Source organism: Musca autumnalis, unplaced genomic scaffold, assembly GCF_047663935.1.
Source record: "Musca autumnalis isolate F117 unplaced genomic scaffold, ASM4766393v1 scaffold_4, whole genome shotgun sequence".
NCBI classification, from domain to species: Eukaryota; Metazoa; Arthropoda; class Insecta; order Diptera; family Muscidae; genus Musca; species Musca autumnalis.
In genome coordinates, this window is record NW_027411977.1 from 22,425,467 (window position 1) to 22,448,861 (window position 23,395).

Below are 23,395 nucleotides of genomic sequence, written 5' to 3' on the forward strand. Positions count from 1 at the left end.
CAACTCCACTCCATTAAAAATTTTCGTCTCGTGAATTACCGAAAAAAGTGTCCGCAACTTAAGTTTTTATTTCTTTATTTTATAATACTATGTTTAAATTAAGAAATCCACTCGATTTCATTTGTCACTTCCTTTGTGTATACGTCAAATGAAAACTCATCTGAAATCGATTGGATTTGATTTGACGTTTGAGCAATGAAATTGACAGTTGAAATTGAATGAATTTCGTAAATGTAAACATAGTATGACAAAATCTCCGAAATGTATACACTCTTGTTTATCTTTTGAAGAAATGTGTAGGGATCAACCAACTGTTTGTTTCTGTAGGGATCTCTACACCAACTGCTTATAAAATGTATCGAACGGAGTGCATTTTTCATAACTCTCTGTTGGACTACATCGATAGATGTTGTGAAATCATAACTCCAATTGCACAACTTCCAAATTTGTTTTGCTGGGTAATAACCTGGATAATGACTACACGGACTCGAGGAATGCATGCAACAGCGCTACCAGTGTCCCATGATTAGACAGAGATTTGGTGGCCTGTAAGAAGCAACATACATTCAATATCAAAATATAAACCCATTCATCTTCGCTCCAAAAATTTACTTACCGGCTTTTTCATTGGCAGCCATAAGGTTAACGTTAGTTACCGTGTGCGTGTGGGTAATCGTTGCCGAGATCAGGGCGAATAGAAACCTTGAACACTGCTGGCTATTAAATGCTCTTAACACAGCTATAATTTGACATTTGGTGAAGCAAGCAAAGCAAGCGACGATTAATTCTGTTTTGGCCCATGGCACAATTAAATAACTGAACGCCGTTATAAACACAGGCAAAATAACAACGTCACAAATAAATCACACCAACTTTGTACTTTCACTATAACCAGGAAAACAACAGGAGCTCATCAAGTGCGTCAGACTTTTCTATTGTTGGGAGTAATCCGTGGATTCAATAAAAATTTTGAACTTTCCAATAAAAGCCAACAAACTGCAGTTGTGTCGCAGCAGCATTTGACATTTTCCCATTGACGTTGTTAACAATAAATTGCAAACATTCTACGTAAAATAAAATCAACTTTCACACATCGAAAAAATAAATCGCGATTAAAAAGCCCACATTCAGAAGAGGAATCGCATCAAGTGAATTTTGCATCAACAATTACGGAACTAAAAGGCCAACAGATATTCGAGAATACGGCTGCCGAGAAGAGAAATAGTCTTACAAGTCCGGGCGAGGAGGACAGTCATAAAATAGTAACATCGATATCGCAAACACCACCCCCCCTATCTCAGTTTTCAGTATCAACAGCATATCAACAATTGAAGCCAGCTATTAGTGGTAGTAGTGGCAAAAGGAAAGGCATGGAAACCAATCTAAATAAGGTGTTAAATCAAGGAGTACGTCATCAGCTAAATGGGTTGCTCTGCAAGTATACTAATGTAATGAAAGGTTTGTATACAATTGAAATAGAAACGCAATTGGCAATCATAATCATTCATATGTATATTATTTTAATATTATAGGTTGGCAGTACAGATGGTTTACGGTAGATCCACTAAGCGGTATACTAAGCTATTATTTATCGGATAGCACATCGGCTGGTGATGATGTCGCACCACCGGCCCATGTCCTAAATGGTTCTCCTCGTGGCCAAGTACATCTTGCCGGTGCGGTTGTATGTCCAAGTGATGAGGATTCACGTACATTTTCAATTGGATGTGCTTCGGGTGATACCATTAAATTGAGAGCAGCTGATGCCAGAGCTCGTCAAGAATGGGTAGATGGTCTGAGGGCTGTTGTGGAAAGTCACACCAAAGCCATGGATATTAGTAACTCAACACCATTGCCTCCGCGAGAACTATTGGCAGCTTCGGATGCCATGGCTTCAGCTCGTCAAGCTCTATACTTAACAGAACAATGGTAAGTCTATTTTTGCGATTGGGTCTATATTTTCCAAGATGTTACTTTGTTTCCTCAATGGATAAAAAACACATGGTGGTTATTGACCTCCTCCTCGCCATAACCCATAACTATTGTACTACAGTTTAACTTTTTCTGTTTATCAATTACAGTAATGCTTCCCTTGCTCGCGCTATTGAAAATATAGAATGTGAAACATTTTCGCCTACCGATCCAGATCTATTGTTAATGAAAGCAATATCCACCGCAAGTACCCAATGTCTACATCAGTGCCTGAGCTTGTTGCAGCGTCACCAAGAGATACATACACCGCATTCAGAGACAACTAGTGTTAATTAGCGTTATACAATAGTTGGTCCAGCAAATGAAGCAAACCAATTACGTTGTATAGCCAAACAAAGAGCCATTGAATGGTAGTTTACATCATCTTTGGCTTGGACTAATTTACATTGATGTATTGTGTTTATTGTTAAATTTATTCAATGTTTTTTAAACCATCCATAACCATATTCTCCTCTCCAGAAACAATGTGCACCCTATTTTTCCTATCCTTTTGCAAAACTAATAATAAGAAATTGTATAGCAGCAGTTTTCGCACACAAACCACGTAATCAACCCACTTCACCCATTTAACCATTCCGATTTGTCCAGATTTATACCAAAAAAAAGCAATACGCTTCAAGCGCGTAACAATTGACAAGTTTTTACAAACTTACTATGTAACAATTCAATTTTACGGCGATTGCAAACTAAAAATACGTTTAAATAAAAAAAGCCTTTAAAGTATTATTAATGTTATTTTGAATTATTTTTTTTCCAAGTTGAGGTTAAGATTTTAATTAATAAATTTATAATCTTGTTCCTTACAGTTCATATAGGACCACGCAAGTTATCTTCTGATAAGTTACTTTACATTGCATTTCATTTGACGTTTGAACAATGTAATTAACAGTTGAAATCGAGTGGATTTCGGAAATGTAAACATACTATAACAAAATATCTAGATTAATGGGTATTTTACACGATATGTTTTTTACATATGGGTTGTCACTTTTTATATACAAAATGTATATCCAAAATGACAACACATATGTAAAATAACATATCGTGTATAGTACCCATAAGCGACATTGTTAGCGTTGACATTTTAAATCGAGTGGACTTATAAATCTAAAGGGTCGATTATGGATAGCAACTCAGTTACGTTGCCAGATAAAAAATCATACAATTAAAATAACTGAAACGACAGAAATTTTTGTCAAATCCATTCAATATAAGTGCTTTGAACCTTCAGATTTTAATTTAATTTTGCTGTCGGCAACGCAACTGTTGAGTTGGGTTGCCATCCATAATCTAATGGTCGATTATGGATGGCAACCCAACTCAACAGTTGCGTTGCCGACAGCAAAATTAAATTAAAATCTGAAGGTTCAAAGCACGTATTATTATATTATTATAGTACTTTATATTTGCGAAATCCACTGGTTTTAATTTTGTTTTCTCAGTTCGTGCTTTTTTCCTTTGTTTTTCCTTCATTGTCAAACGAATGTCGAAAAAGTCAGTTTGACAAGTGGTAGAAGAGAAAGCCATATTGGTTCGCTCTCTCTTAAAAATTGCAACCAGATTCACTTTTTTGGATTAGTACGTGTTTAGACACACGGGAAAGTAAATTCAGTTTATAGGCAATAGGGGGTAGGAAAGAGTATTGAGGAGCTCTTTCCTCTCCGCTCTCTCCCAAAAGCTCAATTTACTTTCCCGAGAAATTTGTGTGTCTAAACACAGACTTTAGGAATGCTTTTGTAAAACATGCAAAATGCGTTTAAGATACAGTTTACACTAGCAATCAATGTCATATGACCTGAAATTTCCCATCGTTATACATTTGCTAATGCTACGTTTACATTTACGAAATCCACTCGATTTCAACTGTCAAATTCATTGCTTAAACGTCAAATGAAATCCAATTGATTTCAGATGAGTTTTCATTTGACGTATACGCAAAGGAATTGACAGTTGAAATCGAGTGGATTTCGTAAATGTAAACAAAGCATAAGTCCCGGTCCACACTAGCGTGAATTTCATTAAAAAATTTCATGAAAATAGGTGTTCTTAAATCGAATTCCCCACTACAGCAATTTGATGATTTTACTCTACCATGGAAGTCGATCTAGAGACGCATAATTTCGTGCAATTTTTTCAATGAAATCACTCTAGTGTGGACCGGGACTAATACAGTCGAAACCGCTTATAACGTCGTCGTTTATAACGTCATATCGGTTATAACGACCATATCCAAAAGTCCCAAATCTCTGGGGCCCTTTATAGCCCTATCGCTTATAACGACATATCGGTTATAGCGACGAATTCCGTCGGTCCCTTGACCGACGTTATAAGCGATTTCGACTGTATGTGCAATATTGGGTATTTTCCTTACGCCATTTACTTTTTGCGTCCACACCAAAAAAAAAAAAAAATGCAGTGAAACTACGTCGCAACCATGGCGGAATAAGAAGGTGTTACATCAAATCATGTCAAACGTCAAATTTGCTCACAATAATGCATTACTGTGAATGGCTTGTTTACATTTTGTATGTGATTTTATTCACAATAACGCATTTTGACAACTGGTATGAAGATCAGCTGTTTTTGGCGCTACACCTTCTTATTCCACCAAGGTCGCAACCATGGAACAATAATACAGGTATAACGGCAAAACAGCTGATTATCACATTAGTTGTCAAAATGCATTATTGTGAATAAAATAACATACAAAAGGTAAACTAGCAATTCACAGTAATGCGTTATTTTGACGTTTGGTGTGGTAAATGGACCGATTATTGTTATCGATGTAACACATGATGAAATTATAAGGTGGCGTAAAACGGCCAGCTGATTGGTTTTAATCTGTCAAATATTTTGTTATTACGAATAAATTGTATGAAAACGTAAAGAAACATTTTGACATATTGAAGAATTTTCGGCCAAAATATGGTCTCTTCCAAGATCTATTTAACAGGTCACGTAAGTAGCACAAATACAACTCTGTTTGGCCAAAAATTCTTCAATATGTCAAAATGTTTGTTTACGTTTTCATACAATTTATTCACAATAACAAAAAAATTTGACAGATTGAAACCAATCATCTGGTCATTTTACGCCACCTTATTATTTCATCATGGTCTGTTAATGGTAAAACCGGCAAAAGTAGCAAAAGTTGTGAACTGCTCTCATATGAATTGTGTGGGGTCAGAAGTAAAGGAACGCGTTTCGAGTAAAAAGTGCTAAAACTTGAAGATTCTTGCACGTAAAGGAACAGGGCTATAGAGTTGTTGTTGTGCTACTTACGTGACCTCATGGTTTAATAATAAAGGTTAGCTAAAGCTTCCTGTCAATTTAATTTTTTTTCTTTCGACTGTTCCTAAAACGTCAAAACAATATACACAATCTTTGTATATGTGTGTGATGTTTGAATAATATGCCAACAATTTTAAAAACTATCGAATTCAATGATTTTCAAAATTGTTTTTAGAGCATTTTTATGGAAGAAATCCTTCAGCTTATTATTGAAACAATCATTTTATCATATCCACAACTCGATTATGTGGAGAAACCTTGGCCCTTCATACATTTTTCGCGTTTTTATAAAATGCTCAAAATTGGTATTTTGTAAACAAACCCACTTGTTGCCTTTTTGTTTACTAATTTTGAAGTTTTATGAATTCAGGAAAAACTAGGGTTCTATAGATTTTTTTCATTTAAATCTACCTCTTTACTTATACCATGCGTGACCTGTTAAATAGATCTTGATGTAACGCCTTCTTATCCCGCCATGGTCTCATATGACATTTCGGGTCATATGACATTGATGGCTAGGTTAAATCTTTTGTAGATGCCTTTTTATGTATGTGACCACGGTGTAAAGAAGGAACAAAGCTTTGTACTTTAAATCTCCGCCGGCAAAAAATGTGCTTGACTTCGTTGTAAAGTTAACAGCTGATTATCAATTTCCCCATGTCCTTTTCTAAACAATGTCTTCTTCTTAGTCATTATGCTTTGCATTCATTCGTAAACAATTGATTTTTCTTTTGTCTTCCTCATTCGTTCGGAACGTTTTTAAAATCGATAGGTGTTAGCCTCGCCTGTGAAAAAAAAGACCGAAAGGTTGAAAGAATTTTATTGGAAATCAAAGCGACATGAGTAAACCAAATGGAACAAATTCCAAAGAACAACATGGTGTTAATCCTCTGGCATATGCTGATCCCAATAATTTGTATAATTTGGTCCTTAAAATGCCACCACCACCGCCTCCACCAACTTCTAGCATAAATACACCACCTCCACCGCCACCACCTGCTGAACCATATCCTGGTGAAATTGCATACGAACCACATACTGTTCCAGTTGTAGCCACTGAGTCCAGTGCCATAAATAAAACCTATGAAGAGAAGTATGATTATTCCAGCAGTTATGATACTTATCAGACACATGATACTACTTATTCCACAAAAAGTTGGCCCGCAACCTCCTATTCCCACCATTCCTATGAATATCCTGCTGAAACCAGTTATCATCGTGGACATAGTGATTATCTTCATTCTTCATACAAATATGGATCTTATGGTGACAATTATTATCCCTATGGAACAGCAACAGCACCGATTGTCCCCTCACACAGTAGCTCGGTTCCAAGCTATAGATATTCCTCTTCTTCTTCACGTCATCGTGGTGATTATTATTCTCGTAGTGCATCATATGGTGGAACAACAGAACGTCCTTCCAAGTCTTCTTCGACTTATGGCGAAGGCAGCAAATGTGAAAAACGGCCGCCCAGGGTACGTGAAGAACGCCCCAAAAAACCAGAAACCGAACGAGATCGTTTGCTTCGAATGTGGCGTTCCAATTATTGTGAAACTCCCGAAGATATACAACGAAAAATGGAAGAATTGGCAGAAATGGATGAAGATACTCGCGAGGTGTGGATACGCTCTTCACCAGCCGATCTGTACTATCGTCGCACAAATGTGGTACAAGAAGTAGAGGCCACAAAACGTTTAAATGTTTTGTGTGAGCTATTCGAAGAGGAGTTGTTAAAACGTTCCGAGCGTATAAGGGAAAAGTTACCACCCTATAATCCACCACCCAGACAGACACGTAGACGTGTTTGTAAACACAAATCGGAAGGTTGTTCCTCCTCCGATTCGGATTCATCAGATAATGAAGAATTTAAATTGGAACAGGATAATTGTATGGAGGAGTTGTCGCGTAAGGTTCAACATCCATATCGTATACATGCCGATTTGTGGCACAATGAGCCGGGTGAAATGAATGATGGTCCATTGTGTAGATGTTCGCAGAAATCTAGACGCGTTGGTATACGCCATGGTATCTATCCGGGAGAGAAGCGTTATCCCAAATGTGATCCAAACTCAAATAATGCCAATAAGTTACATCATTATCGCATTACCATTTCTCCACCTACCAACTTTTTGACCAAAACGCCGACCATCATTAAACATGATGAGCATGAGTTTTTGTTTGAAGGTTTCTCGTTGTTCTCCCATTTCCCACTGGGAGATTTGCCAACATGTAAGGTAATACGTTTCAATATTGAATATACCATTTTGTATGTTCCCGAAAAGATGCCGGAAAATTTCACCGTCAAGGAGTTGGATATATTTTGTGAGTATATACATAATTTTCCTCACTCCTTTGGGTTTATTTGATTTTTTTAATTCCAGTCAAATATCTATTCCATGAACTCTTGGAATTGGTGGACTTCTCTTTGCTACCTAAAACTGAGGATCCAGAAAACGAAAGCTGTCCGGCATTTCATTTTCTGCCACGTTTTGTACGTGATTTACCCGATAATGGCAAGGAGGTTTTGGCCATGTGTGAGGTATTGAAATATCTGCTGGACAATGCTGGTCCCTTGGTGGATGCCCCACTCTTAACTAATCTCACTCATACCCCACAAAGTGAATGGCAGGACTATGTGGATGATTTCAAGGGAATGCTGGCCACCAAGCCGGCTTATAAACCCAGTTCCATACGTGTTGACCAATTGGATCGTAATGTGGCCGATTTACCTGAATGTTATGATAAGGAAGACGGTGTCTGCCATCCAGCCATTGTACACTTCGGTATACGTCCACCCCAGCTAAGTTATGCTGGTAATCCAGAATATCAAAAGGCCTGGAGGGAATATGTGAAATTTCGTCATTTAATGGCCAACATGTCAAAGCCATCTTTTAAAGATAAACGTAAGTTGGAAGAGAAAGAAGCTCGACTGCAGGAAATGCGTACCCAAGGAAGAATGAAACGTAATGTCACAGTGGCTGTTAGCTCAAAGGGTTATCATCGCACCGGCATTATGTGTGACATTGTACAGCATGCTATGCTGGTGCCCGTGCTTAGTGGTCATTTGAGATTCCACAAATCTTTGGATTTCTTGGAGGAGAAAATTGAGTATAAATTTAAGAATCGATATCTACTACAGTTGGCTCTCACACATCCATCGTATAAGGAAAACTATGGCACCAATCCCGATCATGCCCGCAACTCCTTAACTAATTGCGGTATACGACAACCGGAATATGGTGATCGTAAAATACATTATATGAACACCAGGAAGAGGGGCATCAATACCTTGATAAATATTATGTCTCGCTTTGGCAAGGAATACGAAACAATGTCCAATATAACCCACAATGAACGTTTGGAGTTTTTGGGTGATGCTGTGGTGGAGTTTTTAAGTTCCATACATTTGTTCTTTATGTTTCCGGAGCTGGAGGAAGGTGGCTTGGCCACTTATCGTGCAGCCATTGTTCAAAATCAACATTTGGCTTTGTTGGCCAAGAAGTTGCATTTGGAGGAATATATGTTGTATGCCCATGGTTCAGATTTGTGTCATGAACTGGAGCTGAAACATGCAATGGCCAATTGTTTTGAAGCCCTCATGGGAGCTTTGCTACTGGATGGCGGTATATCTGTGGCCGATGAAGTCTTTATGAATGCCCTTTTCATGGAAGATGATCAGCTGAGAGAAATTTGGAAAAAATTACCCGAACACCCGTTGCAAGAGCAAGAACCCATGGGTGATCGGGATTGCATTGGATCATATCCCATGTTGCAGGAATTGTGTAAATTTGAAGATTCCATTGGCATACAATTCAAGCATATACGTCTGCTGGCCAGGGCATTTACGGATCGCTCCATTGGTTTTACCCATCTGACATTGGGCTCCAATCAACGTTTGGAATTCCTCGGTGATACAGTGTTGCAATTAATTTGCTCCGAATATTTATATCGCCATTTCCCTGAGCATCATGAAGGTCATTTATCTCTGCTAAGATCTTCTCTGGTCAACAATCGTACCCAGGCAGTGGTATGTGATGATTTGGGCATGACCAAATATGCAGTCTATTCCAATCCCAAGGCGGAATTGAAAACCAAAGATAGAGCCGATTTATTGGAAGCATTCCTTGGAGCCTTGTATGTCGACAAGGGCCTACTGTATTGTGAACAATTTTGCCATGTCTGCCTGTTCCCTAGGCTACAAATGTTCATTATGAATCAAGATTGGAATGACCCCAAATCAAAGCTGCAACAATGCTGTTTAACCTTACGTACCATGGATGGTGGTGAGCCGGATATACCCCTCTACAAAGTTATTGAATCTTCGGGACCCACAAATACCCGTGTCTATACTGTGGCTGTTTATTTCCGCAACAAACGTTTGGCCACAGCCACTGGTTCTTCCATACAACAGGCAGAGATGAATGCTGCCAAACAGGCGTTGGAGAATTCTAGAGATTTGTTTCCCCAGCTGGATCATCAAAAGCGTGTTATTGCCAAAAGTATTAAGAAACAAACGGGACGTGAAATTAATCCAGATTTGGAAAATAGCTCCAAAGATGAAAAGAAACCAAAACATAAGCCACACATTGCAGATGAATCACATTTGCCCAAACAATATCGAGAAAGGGAAGATATTTCAAGTGATGAACTACCAGAGGATGATGATGAGCAGGAGACCAAAGGGCCGCAGCAGAGAACAAATCGAAAACTTTCAGCAACAGGTAGGGTTGGTTTTTTTATATCAGGGCTTAGATGCAGATTGGGTGATCCCGATTAGGCTATGTCTACTTTCTGGGCTCTATTCAGATTGGATTATGCCTCTTTAAGGGCTTCACTGGAGTCATAAGGCAATTTTTAATATATGCACCATTTCGAGGAGCTAACACAGGTTTCCGGGGCTCCACTCAGATTTAGGAACTCCGCAGTGATCATTTTGCAATTTATCTCAACGATATACATAATTTCGGGGAGTTTAATAACACAGGTTTCAGGGCTCCACTTAGATTGGATTAAATCCTCCTTAGGGCTACACTCTGATTAGAATAAGTCCTCCATAAGTTTGGCTTGCTGATCACACCTACATTTCGGGGTATTTAAAACACAGTTTTTTCCCATCCTTTGTCAGATAAATGTGCCCACTCTTGGCAATCTCGTTGCCAGGAATGTCACAAGGTTTCAGGATTAAAGTGAAGACTTTAAACTGGTTCTATTCCCTAATGACTTTAAAAACATTTAAAATGTCACCTATTCTTCTTACAGGTTATTCCTCCACCAGCTTAATCGATTCGGATACCGATGACCAGATACCCATAAATACACCAAAGAAACGTGTAAAACTTTCCTCACCTCCTGAGACTGAGAATAAAAACGACAAATCTCAAAATTCCAAAGAATGTAAACAAAATTTGGACTTACCCTGTGAAGACATTAGCAGTGATGAAGATTTCCATCGATCCGTTGAAGAGGAGGACAATGGGCAACCCCAAAAATCAAATCCTATTTTAAGCGATTTAAAAGATTTAGTAGAAGATATTTCCTCATCATCGGATTTAGAACCTGAACCAGGAGAAATATCGTGTTAAGAAAATTTAAGTTTTCTCTTCTAATAATTCTGTTAATTTTGAAAATTATTTTTGTTTTAAGTATACAAAGTATAATTGCAATAATTTTTCTTATTTACTTACCTTCTAAAATCCAACAAGTTTCAATAAAACATCTTGAATTGAATTTTTTTAAAAACTTTTATTTTGTATTTAAAATAAGAAAAAAAATAGTTTTAAAAGTGGGCCACAACCAAGTTTGTGTAGTTAGGTGTATTCCCCAAAATACTTACAGATGGTTTTGGAAAAAGTTTTGTTGTTAACCTGGGGTTCCGGTTTCCATCAGCCCAATGCAGATTTTTTTAAGCCCACCATGAATTTTTAGGCTTATTTTCTAGAACTACGATCAACGACTTACGGGTAGATTCTTGGACGATAACTCACTTCCGGATAATTATATAAATACCACATGGTAGTTAGCAGTACCAGATTTAATCATCTCGATATTCATAAGGGCCCCTGGCTGTCTCCAGTTCAGAAAACGAGAAATCACATTGATCAAGTTGTGAAAGATGGAAGACATTCATCGAGCGTGTTGGATGTGCGTTCGTTCCGAGGAGCAAACATAGACTCGGACCACTACCTTGTTGCAGCAAAGGTACGCACCCGGTTAAACGTAGCAAACAAAGTACGAACAGACACAACACGAAAATTAGACATTGGTAAGCTGCAATCACAACAGATAGTCACAGCATATTCCACTCAACTAGCCCAATTGCTTAATCAAAGCACTCCTCATCCCGATAACATATCAGCGCAATTGCAAAGCATTGCCCACTCCATGCAAACAGCCGCAAAATCCATACTTGGATACCAGAGACCTCCACCAAGGAATCCATGGTATGATCAGGAGTGTCGTACTGCCACCGAAGAGAAAAATGCGGCATATAGGGCTACTTTACAATCCGTAGCAACGCGTAGCACACGAGAGAGATACAGGGAGAAAAGGAGAGAGGGGAAACGTCTTTTCCGCAGGAAAAAGAGAGAGATGGAAAAGCGGGAGTGTGAAAAAATCGAGATGTATAGGAGCCAGAATGAAGTCCGAAAATTCTACCAAAGAGTCAAGCATCAAACTGATGGCTTTGGTACAGGTACATCCTCCTGTAGAGACCAGCAAGGTAATTTGATATGGAAAGAACATTTTCAAATCTGTTGGTATCCAATAGCAGCGAAGACGACGAAGATACCACAGTCCCAATCCCAGAAGATGGTATTGAATGTATACCGCCCAGCCAAGATGAGGTAGACAGCAATAAATCGGCTGAAGAATAATAAGGCAGCAGGGGCCGATGGCTTACTAGCCGAGCTGTTCAAAACCGGAGGCGACACGCTGATAAGGTCTATTCATCAGCTAGTTAGCACAAGCTGGCAGGAAGAACGAGTACCCGACTATTGGAACCTGTGCTCCGTCCATAAGAAAGGAGATAACACTGTATGCTCTAACTATAGGGGCATAAGTCTACTCCCGATTGCCTACAAGATCGTGTCAGGGATATTGTGCGAACGACTAAAGCCAATGGTCAAAGAGATAATTGGACCATACTAATGCGGCTTTAGACCTGGCAAGTCCACCATTGATCAGATATTTACCTGGGGAAGACCCAAGAAATACAGATCGACACCTACCACCTTTTTGTCGATTATAAAGCAGCCTTCGACAGCCCGCTGCGTTCAAAGGTATTCCAAGCCATGTCTGAATTTGGTATCCCCGCAAAGCTCATCCGGCTTTGTAAAATGACTAACTGACTCGAGGTCCTCAGTTAAAATAGGAAAGAACCTCTCCGAAGAGTTTGATACCAAAAGAGGTTTCAGACAAAGAGACAGCCTTTCGTGTGATCTCTTCAATATCCTGCTGGAAAAGGTAATACGAGATGCAAATGTCAAAAGAAGTGGCACAATCTACACCAATAGCCACATGTTACTTGCTTATGCTGATGATATAGACATCATTGGACGCTCAGTAAAATAAGTAACTGATACCTTTATAAAGGTCGAAGGAGAATCTGCTAAAGTGGGTCTGGCGGTAAACAGTGAGAAGACCAAGTTGATGGTGTCGCCGCACAATGCGTCCATTGAGCTCGGACCGACTGTGGAAATTGGTTCCTAAAATATTGAGGTAGTAAAAGACTTCGTCTACCTCTGCACTGCCATAAACCAAATGTGTTCTTCTTTGACACGGCGGTGCCGATGATTTTCGGCAATTTACACACACACGACCCGAATGCACAGAAAGAGCGTACAAAAGAGAACAAATGTTTTGATTTGTTATTGTTTTATAGCTTGCGTGAATACAAACTTACTAACACACTGTTATAAGTTGCCAATATTTTGAATTTTCTCCGTTCTCTTTTTGGTCATGTCTGCCATAAACACTACAAACACCATCTGTTGTGAAATAAGAAGAAGCATTGTATTGGCCAGCAGATGCTACTATGGTTTAAATAAGCAATTTAAAAACAAAGCCACATCTCGTCAAACAAAAATAACGCTCTACAAAACACTGATACTACCCGTGCTGATGTATGGCTCCGAAGCCTGGGTACTTGCGCAAGCAGACATGGCAGTGCTTGGTGTGTTTGAGAGAAAAATTCTTCGAAAGATCTACGGACCAATCTGCGTTGACGGTGAATATCGACGTCGCATGAACCACGAGCTGTATCTGCTATACAACGACATCAATATAGTTAAACGTATCGAGATACAGCGATTGCGTTGGTTATGCCATATCATAAGAATGAGCGATGATGAACCCGCTAAAAAGACGTATGAATACATGCCACATGGCGGTGCACGCAGAATTGGCAGGCCAAGGAATAGATGGCGCAAACAAGTGGATGATGAGATGAAAAGGCGTGGTATTGCACAGTGCAAAGCAACAAATAGAGAGGAATGGAGATCTCTTCTTAGTTCGGCCTGTAGAACAAATGTTCTGTAATGGGCCAGCTAAGTAAGTAAGTATAATAGACCAACCACCGCACATCACTGCAGAATAGACCAGTTACCACACACAACAACTTGATTATAAACTTACATCCATCATCACAGCATCACCTACACACTCAACTTCAAAAACAAATCGGCAATAGTCCAGCATCTATCATCATCACACTTAGCCTAACCACAACACACAGTTTCTTTAAGAATGATCACAATGGACCTCAAGGTCTCCGAGTGAAGTAGCTGCCAACAATGGTAGCTGCGCATCCTAAAACCAAACCAAAAACCGGGGTGCAATGTACTTATAGGATTTTGGGATTATTCTCATTGATGCAAGCCAACTTTGTGATGGTGGGTGAATGGCGTTTTGGCTTATCGGCCTCTCAGTATCTTGTGAAACATTTAGCTACGCCTTCTCATCTTATCCTGGCGTATTATCCCAGTATCCATCTGGGTTACTAAAGCCAATGGTTGCGCTCCTTATGCTCATGGCTTTGTTCGTCAAGAGTCATGACGTCCCAACCCTGAGAAACCATGTTTAGTGCGTTTTCTTGATCTCTATCCCATCCGCCAACGATTTCTGGGGAATTAAATTTGTGTTTCGGTGTTTGCAGTTGTGTTGTAAACATATGCTTCGTTGCCGTACTTTTTTAATAGTGAAGGTAATGGATAGAACCAGCGTCTGTATCAACCGAGAGTCGAACATTAGCTGAAGATCCTTGTTTATGTCCGAATTCAACTTTGCTTTGAGGTACCATTCTATGGAAAATCAAAATTCGATCAAGACCGTAAAGTACCTTATTCTGTAGGTTAAGTCCAAGTCGCTTATTATGAACGTAAAGTCCCCGTTTCAGCTTAAAAGATAGAGGCCGACTTCCGTATCGTCAGATGCTTTGTAGTTTTTAAACTTCGTCGAAATATTTCAGTTGCACACTCATGCATTGTTCCTCGAAAACCCATCTAAATGCATCAGAAATAAAAATGGTACGTGTTTTGCTTTTTACCTGCGTTGAAATGAGCAATTGTGACTTTTTGAAGTACATAGCTATGCATTTGTTAAGTATTGCGGCGTTATGAAACACACTTCTTCAGACATTTGCAGTCATTTGCAAAGCATCTGACGATACGGAAGTCAGCCAGAGTGAGAGAACTCACCCGGAATTTACGTTCAGAATAAGGCTAAATAAATATGTGTGGTCTAAGATCGAAAACTCAATGATTTGATGTCGAATAGGATTAGCAACAATTATATATTAATTAAAATATCTCGAAATACTTACTTTATATACAACAAATCACCTACTAATAAATAAAACAAATTAATTTAAAAGAATAAATTGCATTTAGAAAATGAATAAATAAAATTGATTATTTTTATGTGGGGATAAATAAATTTTGTTAAGTAATTGTAAGTAATACTTAATAAAGGACGAAAGTTTTTCAGAGAGTATATTTTTAAGGGGGTTTAATTCGTTAATTTAGTTATTGTTATTGTTTTTCTTTGTTCTTTTGGATAAAGTGTTTTTCTTCATTCATTTAAAGTTGATCAAAAGTCTAGTCGTACATAATAATGGAGTGAGAGAGAGAGAGAAAACGAATCAATTGTCGCTACATCTTTGTTTATGACAGATGTCCGTATATAATAGTTGTTGTATATTGTATATGAGAATGTTGATTAACTATATATATTGCAGTATATGTATTCATATATATAGAAATATAGGTCCAAAATATCCGATTCAGTTCAAAGTCCTTCCTTCCGTTCGGTTTATATATTATCTGTTTTCCAGTTCGGTTGATGTCAGTTCAATTTGTTTTCTTTTTGATTCTCTATTTCTACATATCATTTATTTATGTTCAGTAGTATGTGAGTCGTCTCTGTTCAAAAGTCCATACTCTTCCGTTCTTTTTTTTCTGTTCAGTTGTCAGTTGTGATTGTGGTCTGTGAAAAATAGAAAATAAAAATATCTTGTATGATGTTTGGTTGGAGATATAAAATAGAGAGAAAAAAACCAAATGTTTTGTTTGTTTCGTGTTTTTTTTTTAATTGTAATTTTTGTTGTCTCTGTAAAAGTGAGAATAATATATAGGACAATATTGTATTTTTGGGTGATCCACTGTAAAAACAACACTTTTACTTACCTTTGATATATTGTACAAACTTAAATCATTTATAAATCGACGTTTGCCGATTCAAATAATATGTACCGTTAACTTTATATTGGACCAACTTACATGCATTCAGTGACTTTTGGGGGTATACCCCTCGGTCTCATATTCTTAAACAAACTTACGTTTTTTTAAGTTCGGTTATTTTAACGTGTCGGGTTTTAACAATGGGCGTACTGTTGGAAACGACAATTTGACATATAACACATAGACCTGCCAATAACTAAATTGCCCCACGTTGGGCGGCAGAACACCTTTTCAATTATTTCGGAAAATAAGTTTGCAAATTACTATACGGATGCCAAACATTTGTCAAATTCTGTCCAAATATAAAAAAATAACTAAATTGCCCCACGTTGGGCGCCATATCACCTTTTCGATTATTTCGGAATATAAGTTTGCAAATTACTATACAGATGTCAAATCTTTGTCGAATTCTGCCCAAATAAAAAAATGAAGTATGCCGGAAATGGGTATTCAAAAATGAATAGTATTAAGCGTCTTGTACAGATCGACGCTGGCACATTGCTGCAATCTGGCGGTTATTGTTGATTATAGAGTTGTAATAGTGCTGTTAGCTTACCTGCGCTAAGGTTTGCGGCACCCCTCCTAAGGTGTTTAGATTTGTTAGATTGCCAAAATTTGAGCACAATCGGAATATGTTAACCGTGCCACTGGGGCCTCAAAGTTTCCACAGTAATTTGTATGGGACAAAATGCGAATTTTTACGAAATTGACCTAAAGGTCAATCTTCACTACCATTTAAAATAATCTCATTTTGAGACAATAAAGTCATACTGAAGTATTTCATACGAGTATTATTCAAAACAGGACATCGTCCCATGAAATGGGAAATTGTTTCCGCTTCAGCCAGGTTGCACAACGAGCACTTTTGCGGCGTTCTGTATTTCTTAAACTTTAGCCAGAAAAGGTCACCTCTAGCTTTCATTATCATAGAAATTTGGTCATGATAATATTTTTCATTACAGTACATGGCTCCGATATTGGGATCAAGGTATCTATATATACGATTCTCACTCACTTTGGCTTGAGTTTTGAAGAAAAGTGTTATAGGCTTTTGATCTGATTTCCATAAGAAGTCTGTGACCTGATTCCATCCAGTATGTTTTGTTCCTCAATATATTGCTATAATCAATGTTAAATATTGATAGTTGGTCTGAATGATCTTTGAACCAAGCCAGATTTTTGTTGACAACTTTTTGGGCAAGTATATAAGGTAGCCCGGTATTACTTAAATCGAATAGAACTATTGCCAAGTATTGGATATGAAAGGAGTGTCTGTATATATACCCCGGTTACCTAGGCGATAACATAGTTTGGAGTGGAGTCTGGAAGGTGTAGAATTTTCTTTATAAATAACCGATACAGTTTCTCAACGTAGTTGTAATATGAGTTACCCCATATCTGCGCACCATAGCTATGAATCGATCTACAGACAGCCAGGAACATTTTCCATTTCGCTGTTAATGATATTGATGGTTTTGCTATAAACTGTTTCCATGTAAAATTTAGGGATATTTTTGTGAGATGTTTCGAAAAGGAAAATTTAGGTGTTAAAATCATACCGAGGTATTTGTATTCATTTATGGTTCTTAATGCTTCTCCTTTATAACTCCATTTGTCACTTAAGGAAAATTTTGGCACCTTTCCTAAACACCATTACCTCGGATTTAGAAAGATTTATTTTCATTCCCCATCTATCGCAGTAAGTTTCCAAATTGGTTATCATGCTTTGCAAGGTTTCTGCCAGTATAACTATTTCGTCCGCATACATTAGAAGGCGAATGTTGATTTCATCCACATAAAGACAACCTTGTAGATGATCGTGCATATCGTTTAAATACAGTGCAAATAAAATTGGGGACAACAGGCAATCTTGCTTAACTCCAACTACTGTATCAAACTATTCTGACAAGTGGGTACCAGACCAAACTGCTGACTTCGTATTTTCATATATCTTTTCCACAAAATGTATAATTTTTGACGTTAATCCTGCCTCTTGTAACTTATAAATTAGGAGATCTCTTGGAACCGCTTTGAAATCGACGAAGATGATGAGATTGAAGATGTTGTCAACAGTGGAGTAATTTTTCCGAAAACCTGCCTGGAATTAGTGTTGGGCAATCTCGTTCATTGAGCGGATCGATCTTTTTCATTCCGTTCACCAAAAAGATCCGGGTCGCTCACTTCGTTCGTTGGCTCTTTTTCATTAATAAAACATTTTAGTCCATCATTTTCTTTTGAATATCGTTCATGGTTCCTCTTCTCTACATTGATTGTTTTGTGTGTGTCAGTTTGTGATGCTTGCGTTAACGCAGCTTGTGTCAGTTTGTTTGTGTGCAAAAAATGGTGGTTGTTTTCTGTACGTGGTGGTGGTGATTTCAACGAAAGAAGCAAAAAGAACCAGAGAAGCTAAAATAACGAGGTAGACGAATGATCTACTGAACGACATGAGCTACTGAAAGATATGACCTATTGAACGATATCAGCTAACAGAATCATTGATTGTGTTGTGTGTGATAATTTATGATGCTTGCGCTAATGCAGCTTGTGTTAGTAGATTTTTAGAGTTGCGTAGTTCCGGAACGAACTAGTTCCAAGGAGCTATTCCGGACAAAGAACTATTGGAACTATATCCGGCTCTTTCATATATATAGTTCCTTTAGTTCATATAGTTCCAGCCTTGCATATAATTCCTTTCATTTGTATAACTCATTTTCTTTAATTAATTCCGCACTCACTTCGTCCTTTCACGTTCGGTTCCTTCATCGTTCAGATGCTGCCTCGTTACATCATCCACCAAAAGATGAAAACAAAAAGAAAGATTTGTTAAACTACTTTACTCTCGGAACTATTTGGAACGAAAGGAATAAAAAGAACGACAAACGAGAAAGATTCATTGAACTATATCGGTCTCGGAACTATTTGGAAAGAAGGAAATAGAAATAACAATGAAAGAGTAAGATTAATTGAACTATGTCGCTCTCGGAACTATTTGGAACTATATTAAGGAACTAGAAAGATCGATCCGCTCCAGGAACTAGATTGCCAAACTCTATAGATTTTGTGTGCAAAACTAATTATGGTGGTTCTGCTGGTAATTTTGGCCATCAGGGATCTAAATAAACGACATAAACGAATGTGCTGGATACGGATCCGTTCGTTCTTTTCACGGAATCGTTCCTTGGAACCCGTTTGTTCATAAATGACACAACACTACCTTTTATTCATTTAATATTTGATACTGATTCACCCATTCCGTAATTCTAACATTTATCATTCCAATCACCAGTTTTCCTTCATAATTCATAAATGTTATTCCACGATAATTGTTAACATCATTCAGGTTTCCTTTTTTGTGGATAGGGAAAATTATCCCTTTTCGAAAAGTTTCATAATCGTCAAATTCATTTAGGATCCTTGTATACGCTTTGCATAGAGTTAATAACAGATCTTCCGTGTCGTACATGAAAAACTCGTATGGGACTATATCATCCCCTGGCGCTTTATTTGTTTTGACCTTTTTCAATTGGTCTTTTATTTCATCAAGAGTGAATTCTCTGTCCAGAATTGGATTAGTAATGTAATTAGGAGCGTAAAGGATCTGTGCAGTATTACTTATCGGATATAGAAGACCTTTAAGGTAAGTCATGAGACTTTCTACAGGTATGTCACTGCTAATATCTTGTTCTACATGCTTGATTGCTTTCGCTAGTGCCCACCAAGATTTGCTATCAGTGATAGAGTCAAATTGTTGCTCCATGTTTTTGTAGCAAGAAACCTTCTTTGATTTGCATAATTGGTCATAGAATTTCTTCTGCTCTACGTAAGCGTTTCTATCATACTGATTTTCCGATTTTCTTAGTTTTTTTGAGCATACCCATTGTCTTTTTTCTATGTTTTAAGCACTCGTAGTCGAACCATTTGTTCTTAAAACAATTCGTATCGGATTTTGTATCTTTCGGATACGACTGAATTATCGTTGTAATTAAATCGATAAGCTGGAACCCGGATGGTAAAACTGAAAGGTTTGATGTTTGGTATAGCTCTTTGTTTGTCTCTTTCCATTTTAGTTTTGGCGGAAGTTTGAAATTCCTGCAAAGTTAAGACTAATGGGAAATGATCCGACCAGATTTGATCTTCAACTCGAAGAGATTTTACATAGCTTAGCATTTCCAGCGATACCGAACATAGGTCTATCAGTGAGCTACCGTTTTTATTTGTAAATGTGAATCTACCTTCTTCATCTCCTTGTGTTCTTCCATTTAAAACAATCAGACCACTATTATCACAAAACTCCAAAAATTTCCTACCATTTGCATTTATGTTTTTGTCTTATGAATTTCTTGTGGAATAGCAGTTGTATGGGAGTTGTTGTGGCAATTCTTGTTCCTCTCCTATCCGGATATTGTGATCACCCATAATGATTTTCATATTTCCATTGTTCTCTGCACCCCGTTTCACTTTTTGAAATCTTCTTCCCAATTAGTTCCTCTCAGATACACCGGTAATATCTCAAAAAGACAGCTGTTAAACTCACACTGAAGTATGTCTTGGCTCCTCGGTTGGTGAGTGTGTGTTTAAACCCATTTCTTTCTGGATCATTTCGCACTCCATATACCTCTCCCCCAATACCTCTCCCTCTAGTACTGTTCCTAATGGCAGACCTCCAATATGTTTTGAAATTTTTAAATTTGTTTTTGTAATTTTTTTTTTACTTTCTTCAACATGTGTTTCCGAAAGAATAAATATATCAAACTGCTGTAGGTACTCAAAGAAGCGGTGGTGAAGATTTTTACTGTGTAAACTGTGAACATTGTATGATATAATATTATAATATGTTTTCCCGCATAAAAAAACCGATTTTTTCCCTTTGACTTAAAATCAGTCTACCATTAAACACATGGACAACAGATATGTGAATAACACGGAAAGTGCAGATCGGTTTGGTAGACAGTTCCGACCACTAACTACTCCTCCTCAACAGTTCCGACCACTAACTACTCCTCATCAACTACTCCTTTCAACTGTCCCAAGCAAAACCTAATCATTTATCCCCATAAAATTTGTGGCCACAGTCGCATTCCTAGACATGGAGATTGAACCAGGTACTATTTAAATAGAAAAACGAACAGAGTGCTATTCCACATGGATGCAACAATAACAAGAAAACTGAGAAGTTTGATTTCTCCTTTATAATATAATATAATTGTTCCACAAATATCCCAGACGGGACAAGGGAGACTTCTCTCATATCAATGAGTGCACCCCGATTCATATTAACTCAATGATATGGGACCTACTGTTTATCGCCGAGTCCGAAAGGTGTATCCTAAAGCTACCACTTTTAGAAAAGCTTTACATGACTGAAATACTCAGGAAATGTCGCCAACATTACTGAGGGGTATTTTGCCAACGTTGAATATTTGATGTTGGTTGGCCGGGGAAGCGAATTGCAACACGGTGGCATTGCTAACATGTAATTAAAGACTTCCGAACCTAACCTACAAACTGTGACTGTAAAAAGTTTGCTATCCTGGACTTAAAGAGAGTTCTTCAAACTCGTTTGTTTTAGTGACGGAAACAAGCAAAACTGGTTAGTTAAGAAGAACATGAACTTAACTTCTTGCTAGGGTAGTTTAAGGCCAACAGCATTATGCAATTGTACTAATTCCCAATGAGTATGTATTACCGACTTAACCCTAAAGATTACTCTGGCTGCCGCGAAGTTTAACACTGGACACTGGTATTAAGATGAACTATTCTTCACACAGCGCCCAAGATGTAGACATACACAGTTAACGGACAAACACGCAATACGAAACAAACATCCAATGCAATTCCAGTGCATATTGGTCAAATTTCCTTTTGGGGATTACACAAAATACTTGTACATAAATTTGTAGAACACTCTACTCTCAATTGCTAATATGTACTTACATTTAATTGCGTCGCATACGTTTGCGATTACCATCACCATCATCATTATTGTGATCACGTTCCTCAGCTTCCAATACCTTTGCGATGTTGAAGAAAGAAAAAAATAAAATTGTGAATGTTTAAAATGGAATGCATAAACAGCTGCATAGTTTAATGGCTTCACTTGGATCGTAGAATGTATGAAATGTCAAATAAACTAAAATAGAGCCGTATAAACGTAACCAATGTATTTTGATAAAATTTAAAAAATATCCAAGTGATGCTTTAAACTGAATTCGATAAATTTTCAATTACCTTAATACGGGTACCACAAATCTCAGCACCGTGCAACGTTTGCATTGCATTTAATGCTGAATTTTTATTAGCATATTTGACATAACCACAATTTTTATTGGGCAAAAGATAAACATCCATTAATCCTCTCCAGCATGAAAAGACATTTTTCAAAATTGAAATTGGAATATTCTGTAAAGAAGATTTAAACATTAGAAAGTATAAACAAATTGAATGATATATAAATTAATTGATTTTACCGATGCCAAAACAATAAACAAACGCTGGGCACATTGTGCATCTGAGGGTGCCAATGGTTCAGGCGGTGGTAGAGGAACACTGCAAATTGCATCCATTTTTGAACGTTCTGAAAAAGATTAGGTAGGGGAAATTTTAAAATACATATGTGGTTACGTGCCACTGTATAAAGCTATATAAATAAAACTCTCCAACAACTTTAATAAGCATACCAAGCCCACAAATCGCTTCTATGAAGAAGCCTAACATTTTTTTGACATAAATACGATTTAAATTAATAAAACTTACTATCAATAAATGAAGTATCAATACGAGCAGAGCTCATTCCAGAAACCTTCGCTATAATACGTTCACCAGCTGGATATTCCAAACCATGTAGCTTATCTCTGCAAAACGTGCAAAAATTACATTTTAATTAAAACATTCAAAAGTCCAATAAATACAAAAATTACCTTGCATATATGGCTGCTTCTGGACTGTCATAGACCACGAGAGCTTCATTAGTACGTGGACCACCTAAAAAATTTAAAAAGAAATTAATATTGGCTGGACATACATTTAGTTTATATTGTAATGCAAAGGCTAATGATAGGGATTACTAATTAGATTTTATCAAAGGGTAAGACTTGCTGCGGACCTCATAAGCAGGGATGCCAACTGTTCCGAGGTAAAAACCGCTACAGCCACATACGCACCGTAGGTCTGTAGCGGTTTTTACTTTAAAACAGTTGACATTCCTGCTTAAACAGTGGTTTTTGTACGTCAAAAATCACAACAAGTTGCGGGAAAACCACTAACTTGGCACCCCTGCTCATAAGTTTTACTGCCACACCTACATTGGCCCATTTTTAAAACTATGGTGGTTATTCGAAGATAAAGGTTGAGAAAACAGTCTCTCCTTTAAGTTGAAA

At 37.6% G+C, this 23,395-nt stretch overlaps 3 protein-coding genes across 6 annotated transcripts in view; 2 read left to right on the top strand and 1 right to left on the bottom strand.

Moving 5' to 3' along the window:
• The first annotated feature begins 817 nt into the window (after window positions 1-817).
• LOC141400728 (oxysterol-binding protein-related protein 11-like) lies at window positions 818-2,718 on the top strand. The gene is made up of 3 exons (XM_073980173.1): window positions 818-1,458; window positions 1,533-1,929; window positions 2,082-2,718. The coding sequence occupies exons 1-3, from the start codon at window positions 1,371-1,373 to the stop codon at window positions 2,266-2,268; spliced, it is 672 nt and encodes a 223-aa protein (XP_073836274.1). The 5' UTR covers window positions 818-1,370; the 3' UTR covers window positions 2,269-2,718.
• Window positions 2,719-5,802: 3,084 nt separating this feature from the next.
• On the top strand, window positions 5,803-11,025 carry LOC141401177 (ribonuclease 3-like). The gene is made up of 3 exons (XM_073981114.1): window positions 5,803-7,608; window positions 7,668-10,007; window positions 10,546-11,025. Exons 1-3 carry the CDS (start codon window positions 6,123-6,125, stop codon window positions 10,866-10,868), a joined length of 4,149 nt encoding a protein of 1,382 aa, XP_073837215.1. The 5' UTR covers window positions 5,803-6,122; the 3' UTR covers window positions 10,869-11,025.
• Window positions 11,026-15,146: 4,121 nt separating this feature from the next.
• The window catches only part of LOC141401180 (RNA-binding protein 45-like), a 53,855-nt gene continuing 45,606 nt past the window's right edge, over window positions 15,147-23,395 (bottom strand). For all 4 annotated transcript variants that reach the window (XM_073981122.1, XM_073981123.1, XM_073981120.1 and 1 more), the window contains exons 4-9: window positions 22,937-23,000; window positions 22,773-22,870; window positions 22,487-22,593; window positions 22,248-22,418; window positions 21,954-22,030; window positions 15,147-15,765 (exon numbers count right to left, since the gene is read on the bottom strand). In XM_073981122.1, coding sequence (XP_073837223.1) covers window positions 21,956-22,030; window positions 22,248-22,418; window positions 22,487-22,593; window positions 22,773-22,870; window positions 22,937-23,000 — 515 coding nt within the window. In that variant the 3' untranslated portion in view covers window positions 15,147-15,765; window positions 21,954-21,955. The remainder of the gene's footprint in view (window positions 15,766-21,953; window positions 22,031-22,247; window positions 22,419-22,486; window positions 22,594-22,772; window positions 22,871-22,936; window positions 23,001-23,395) is intronic.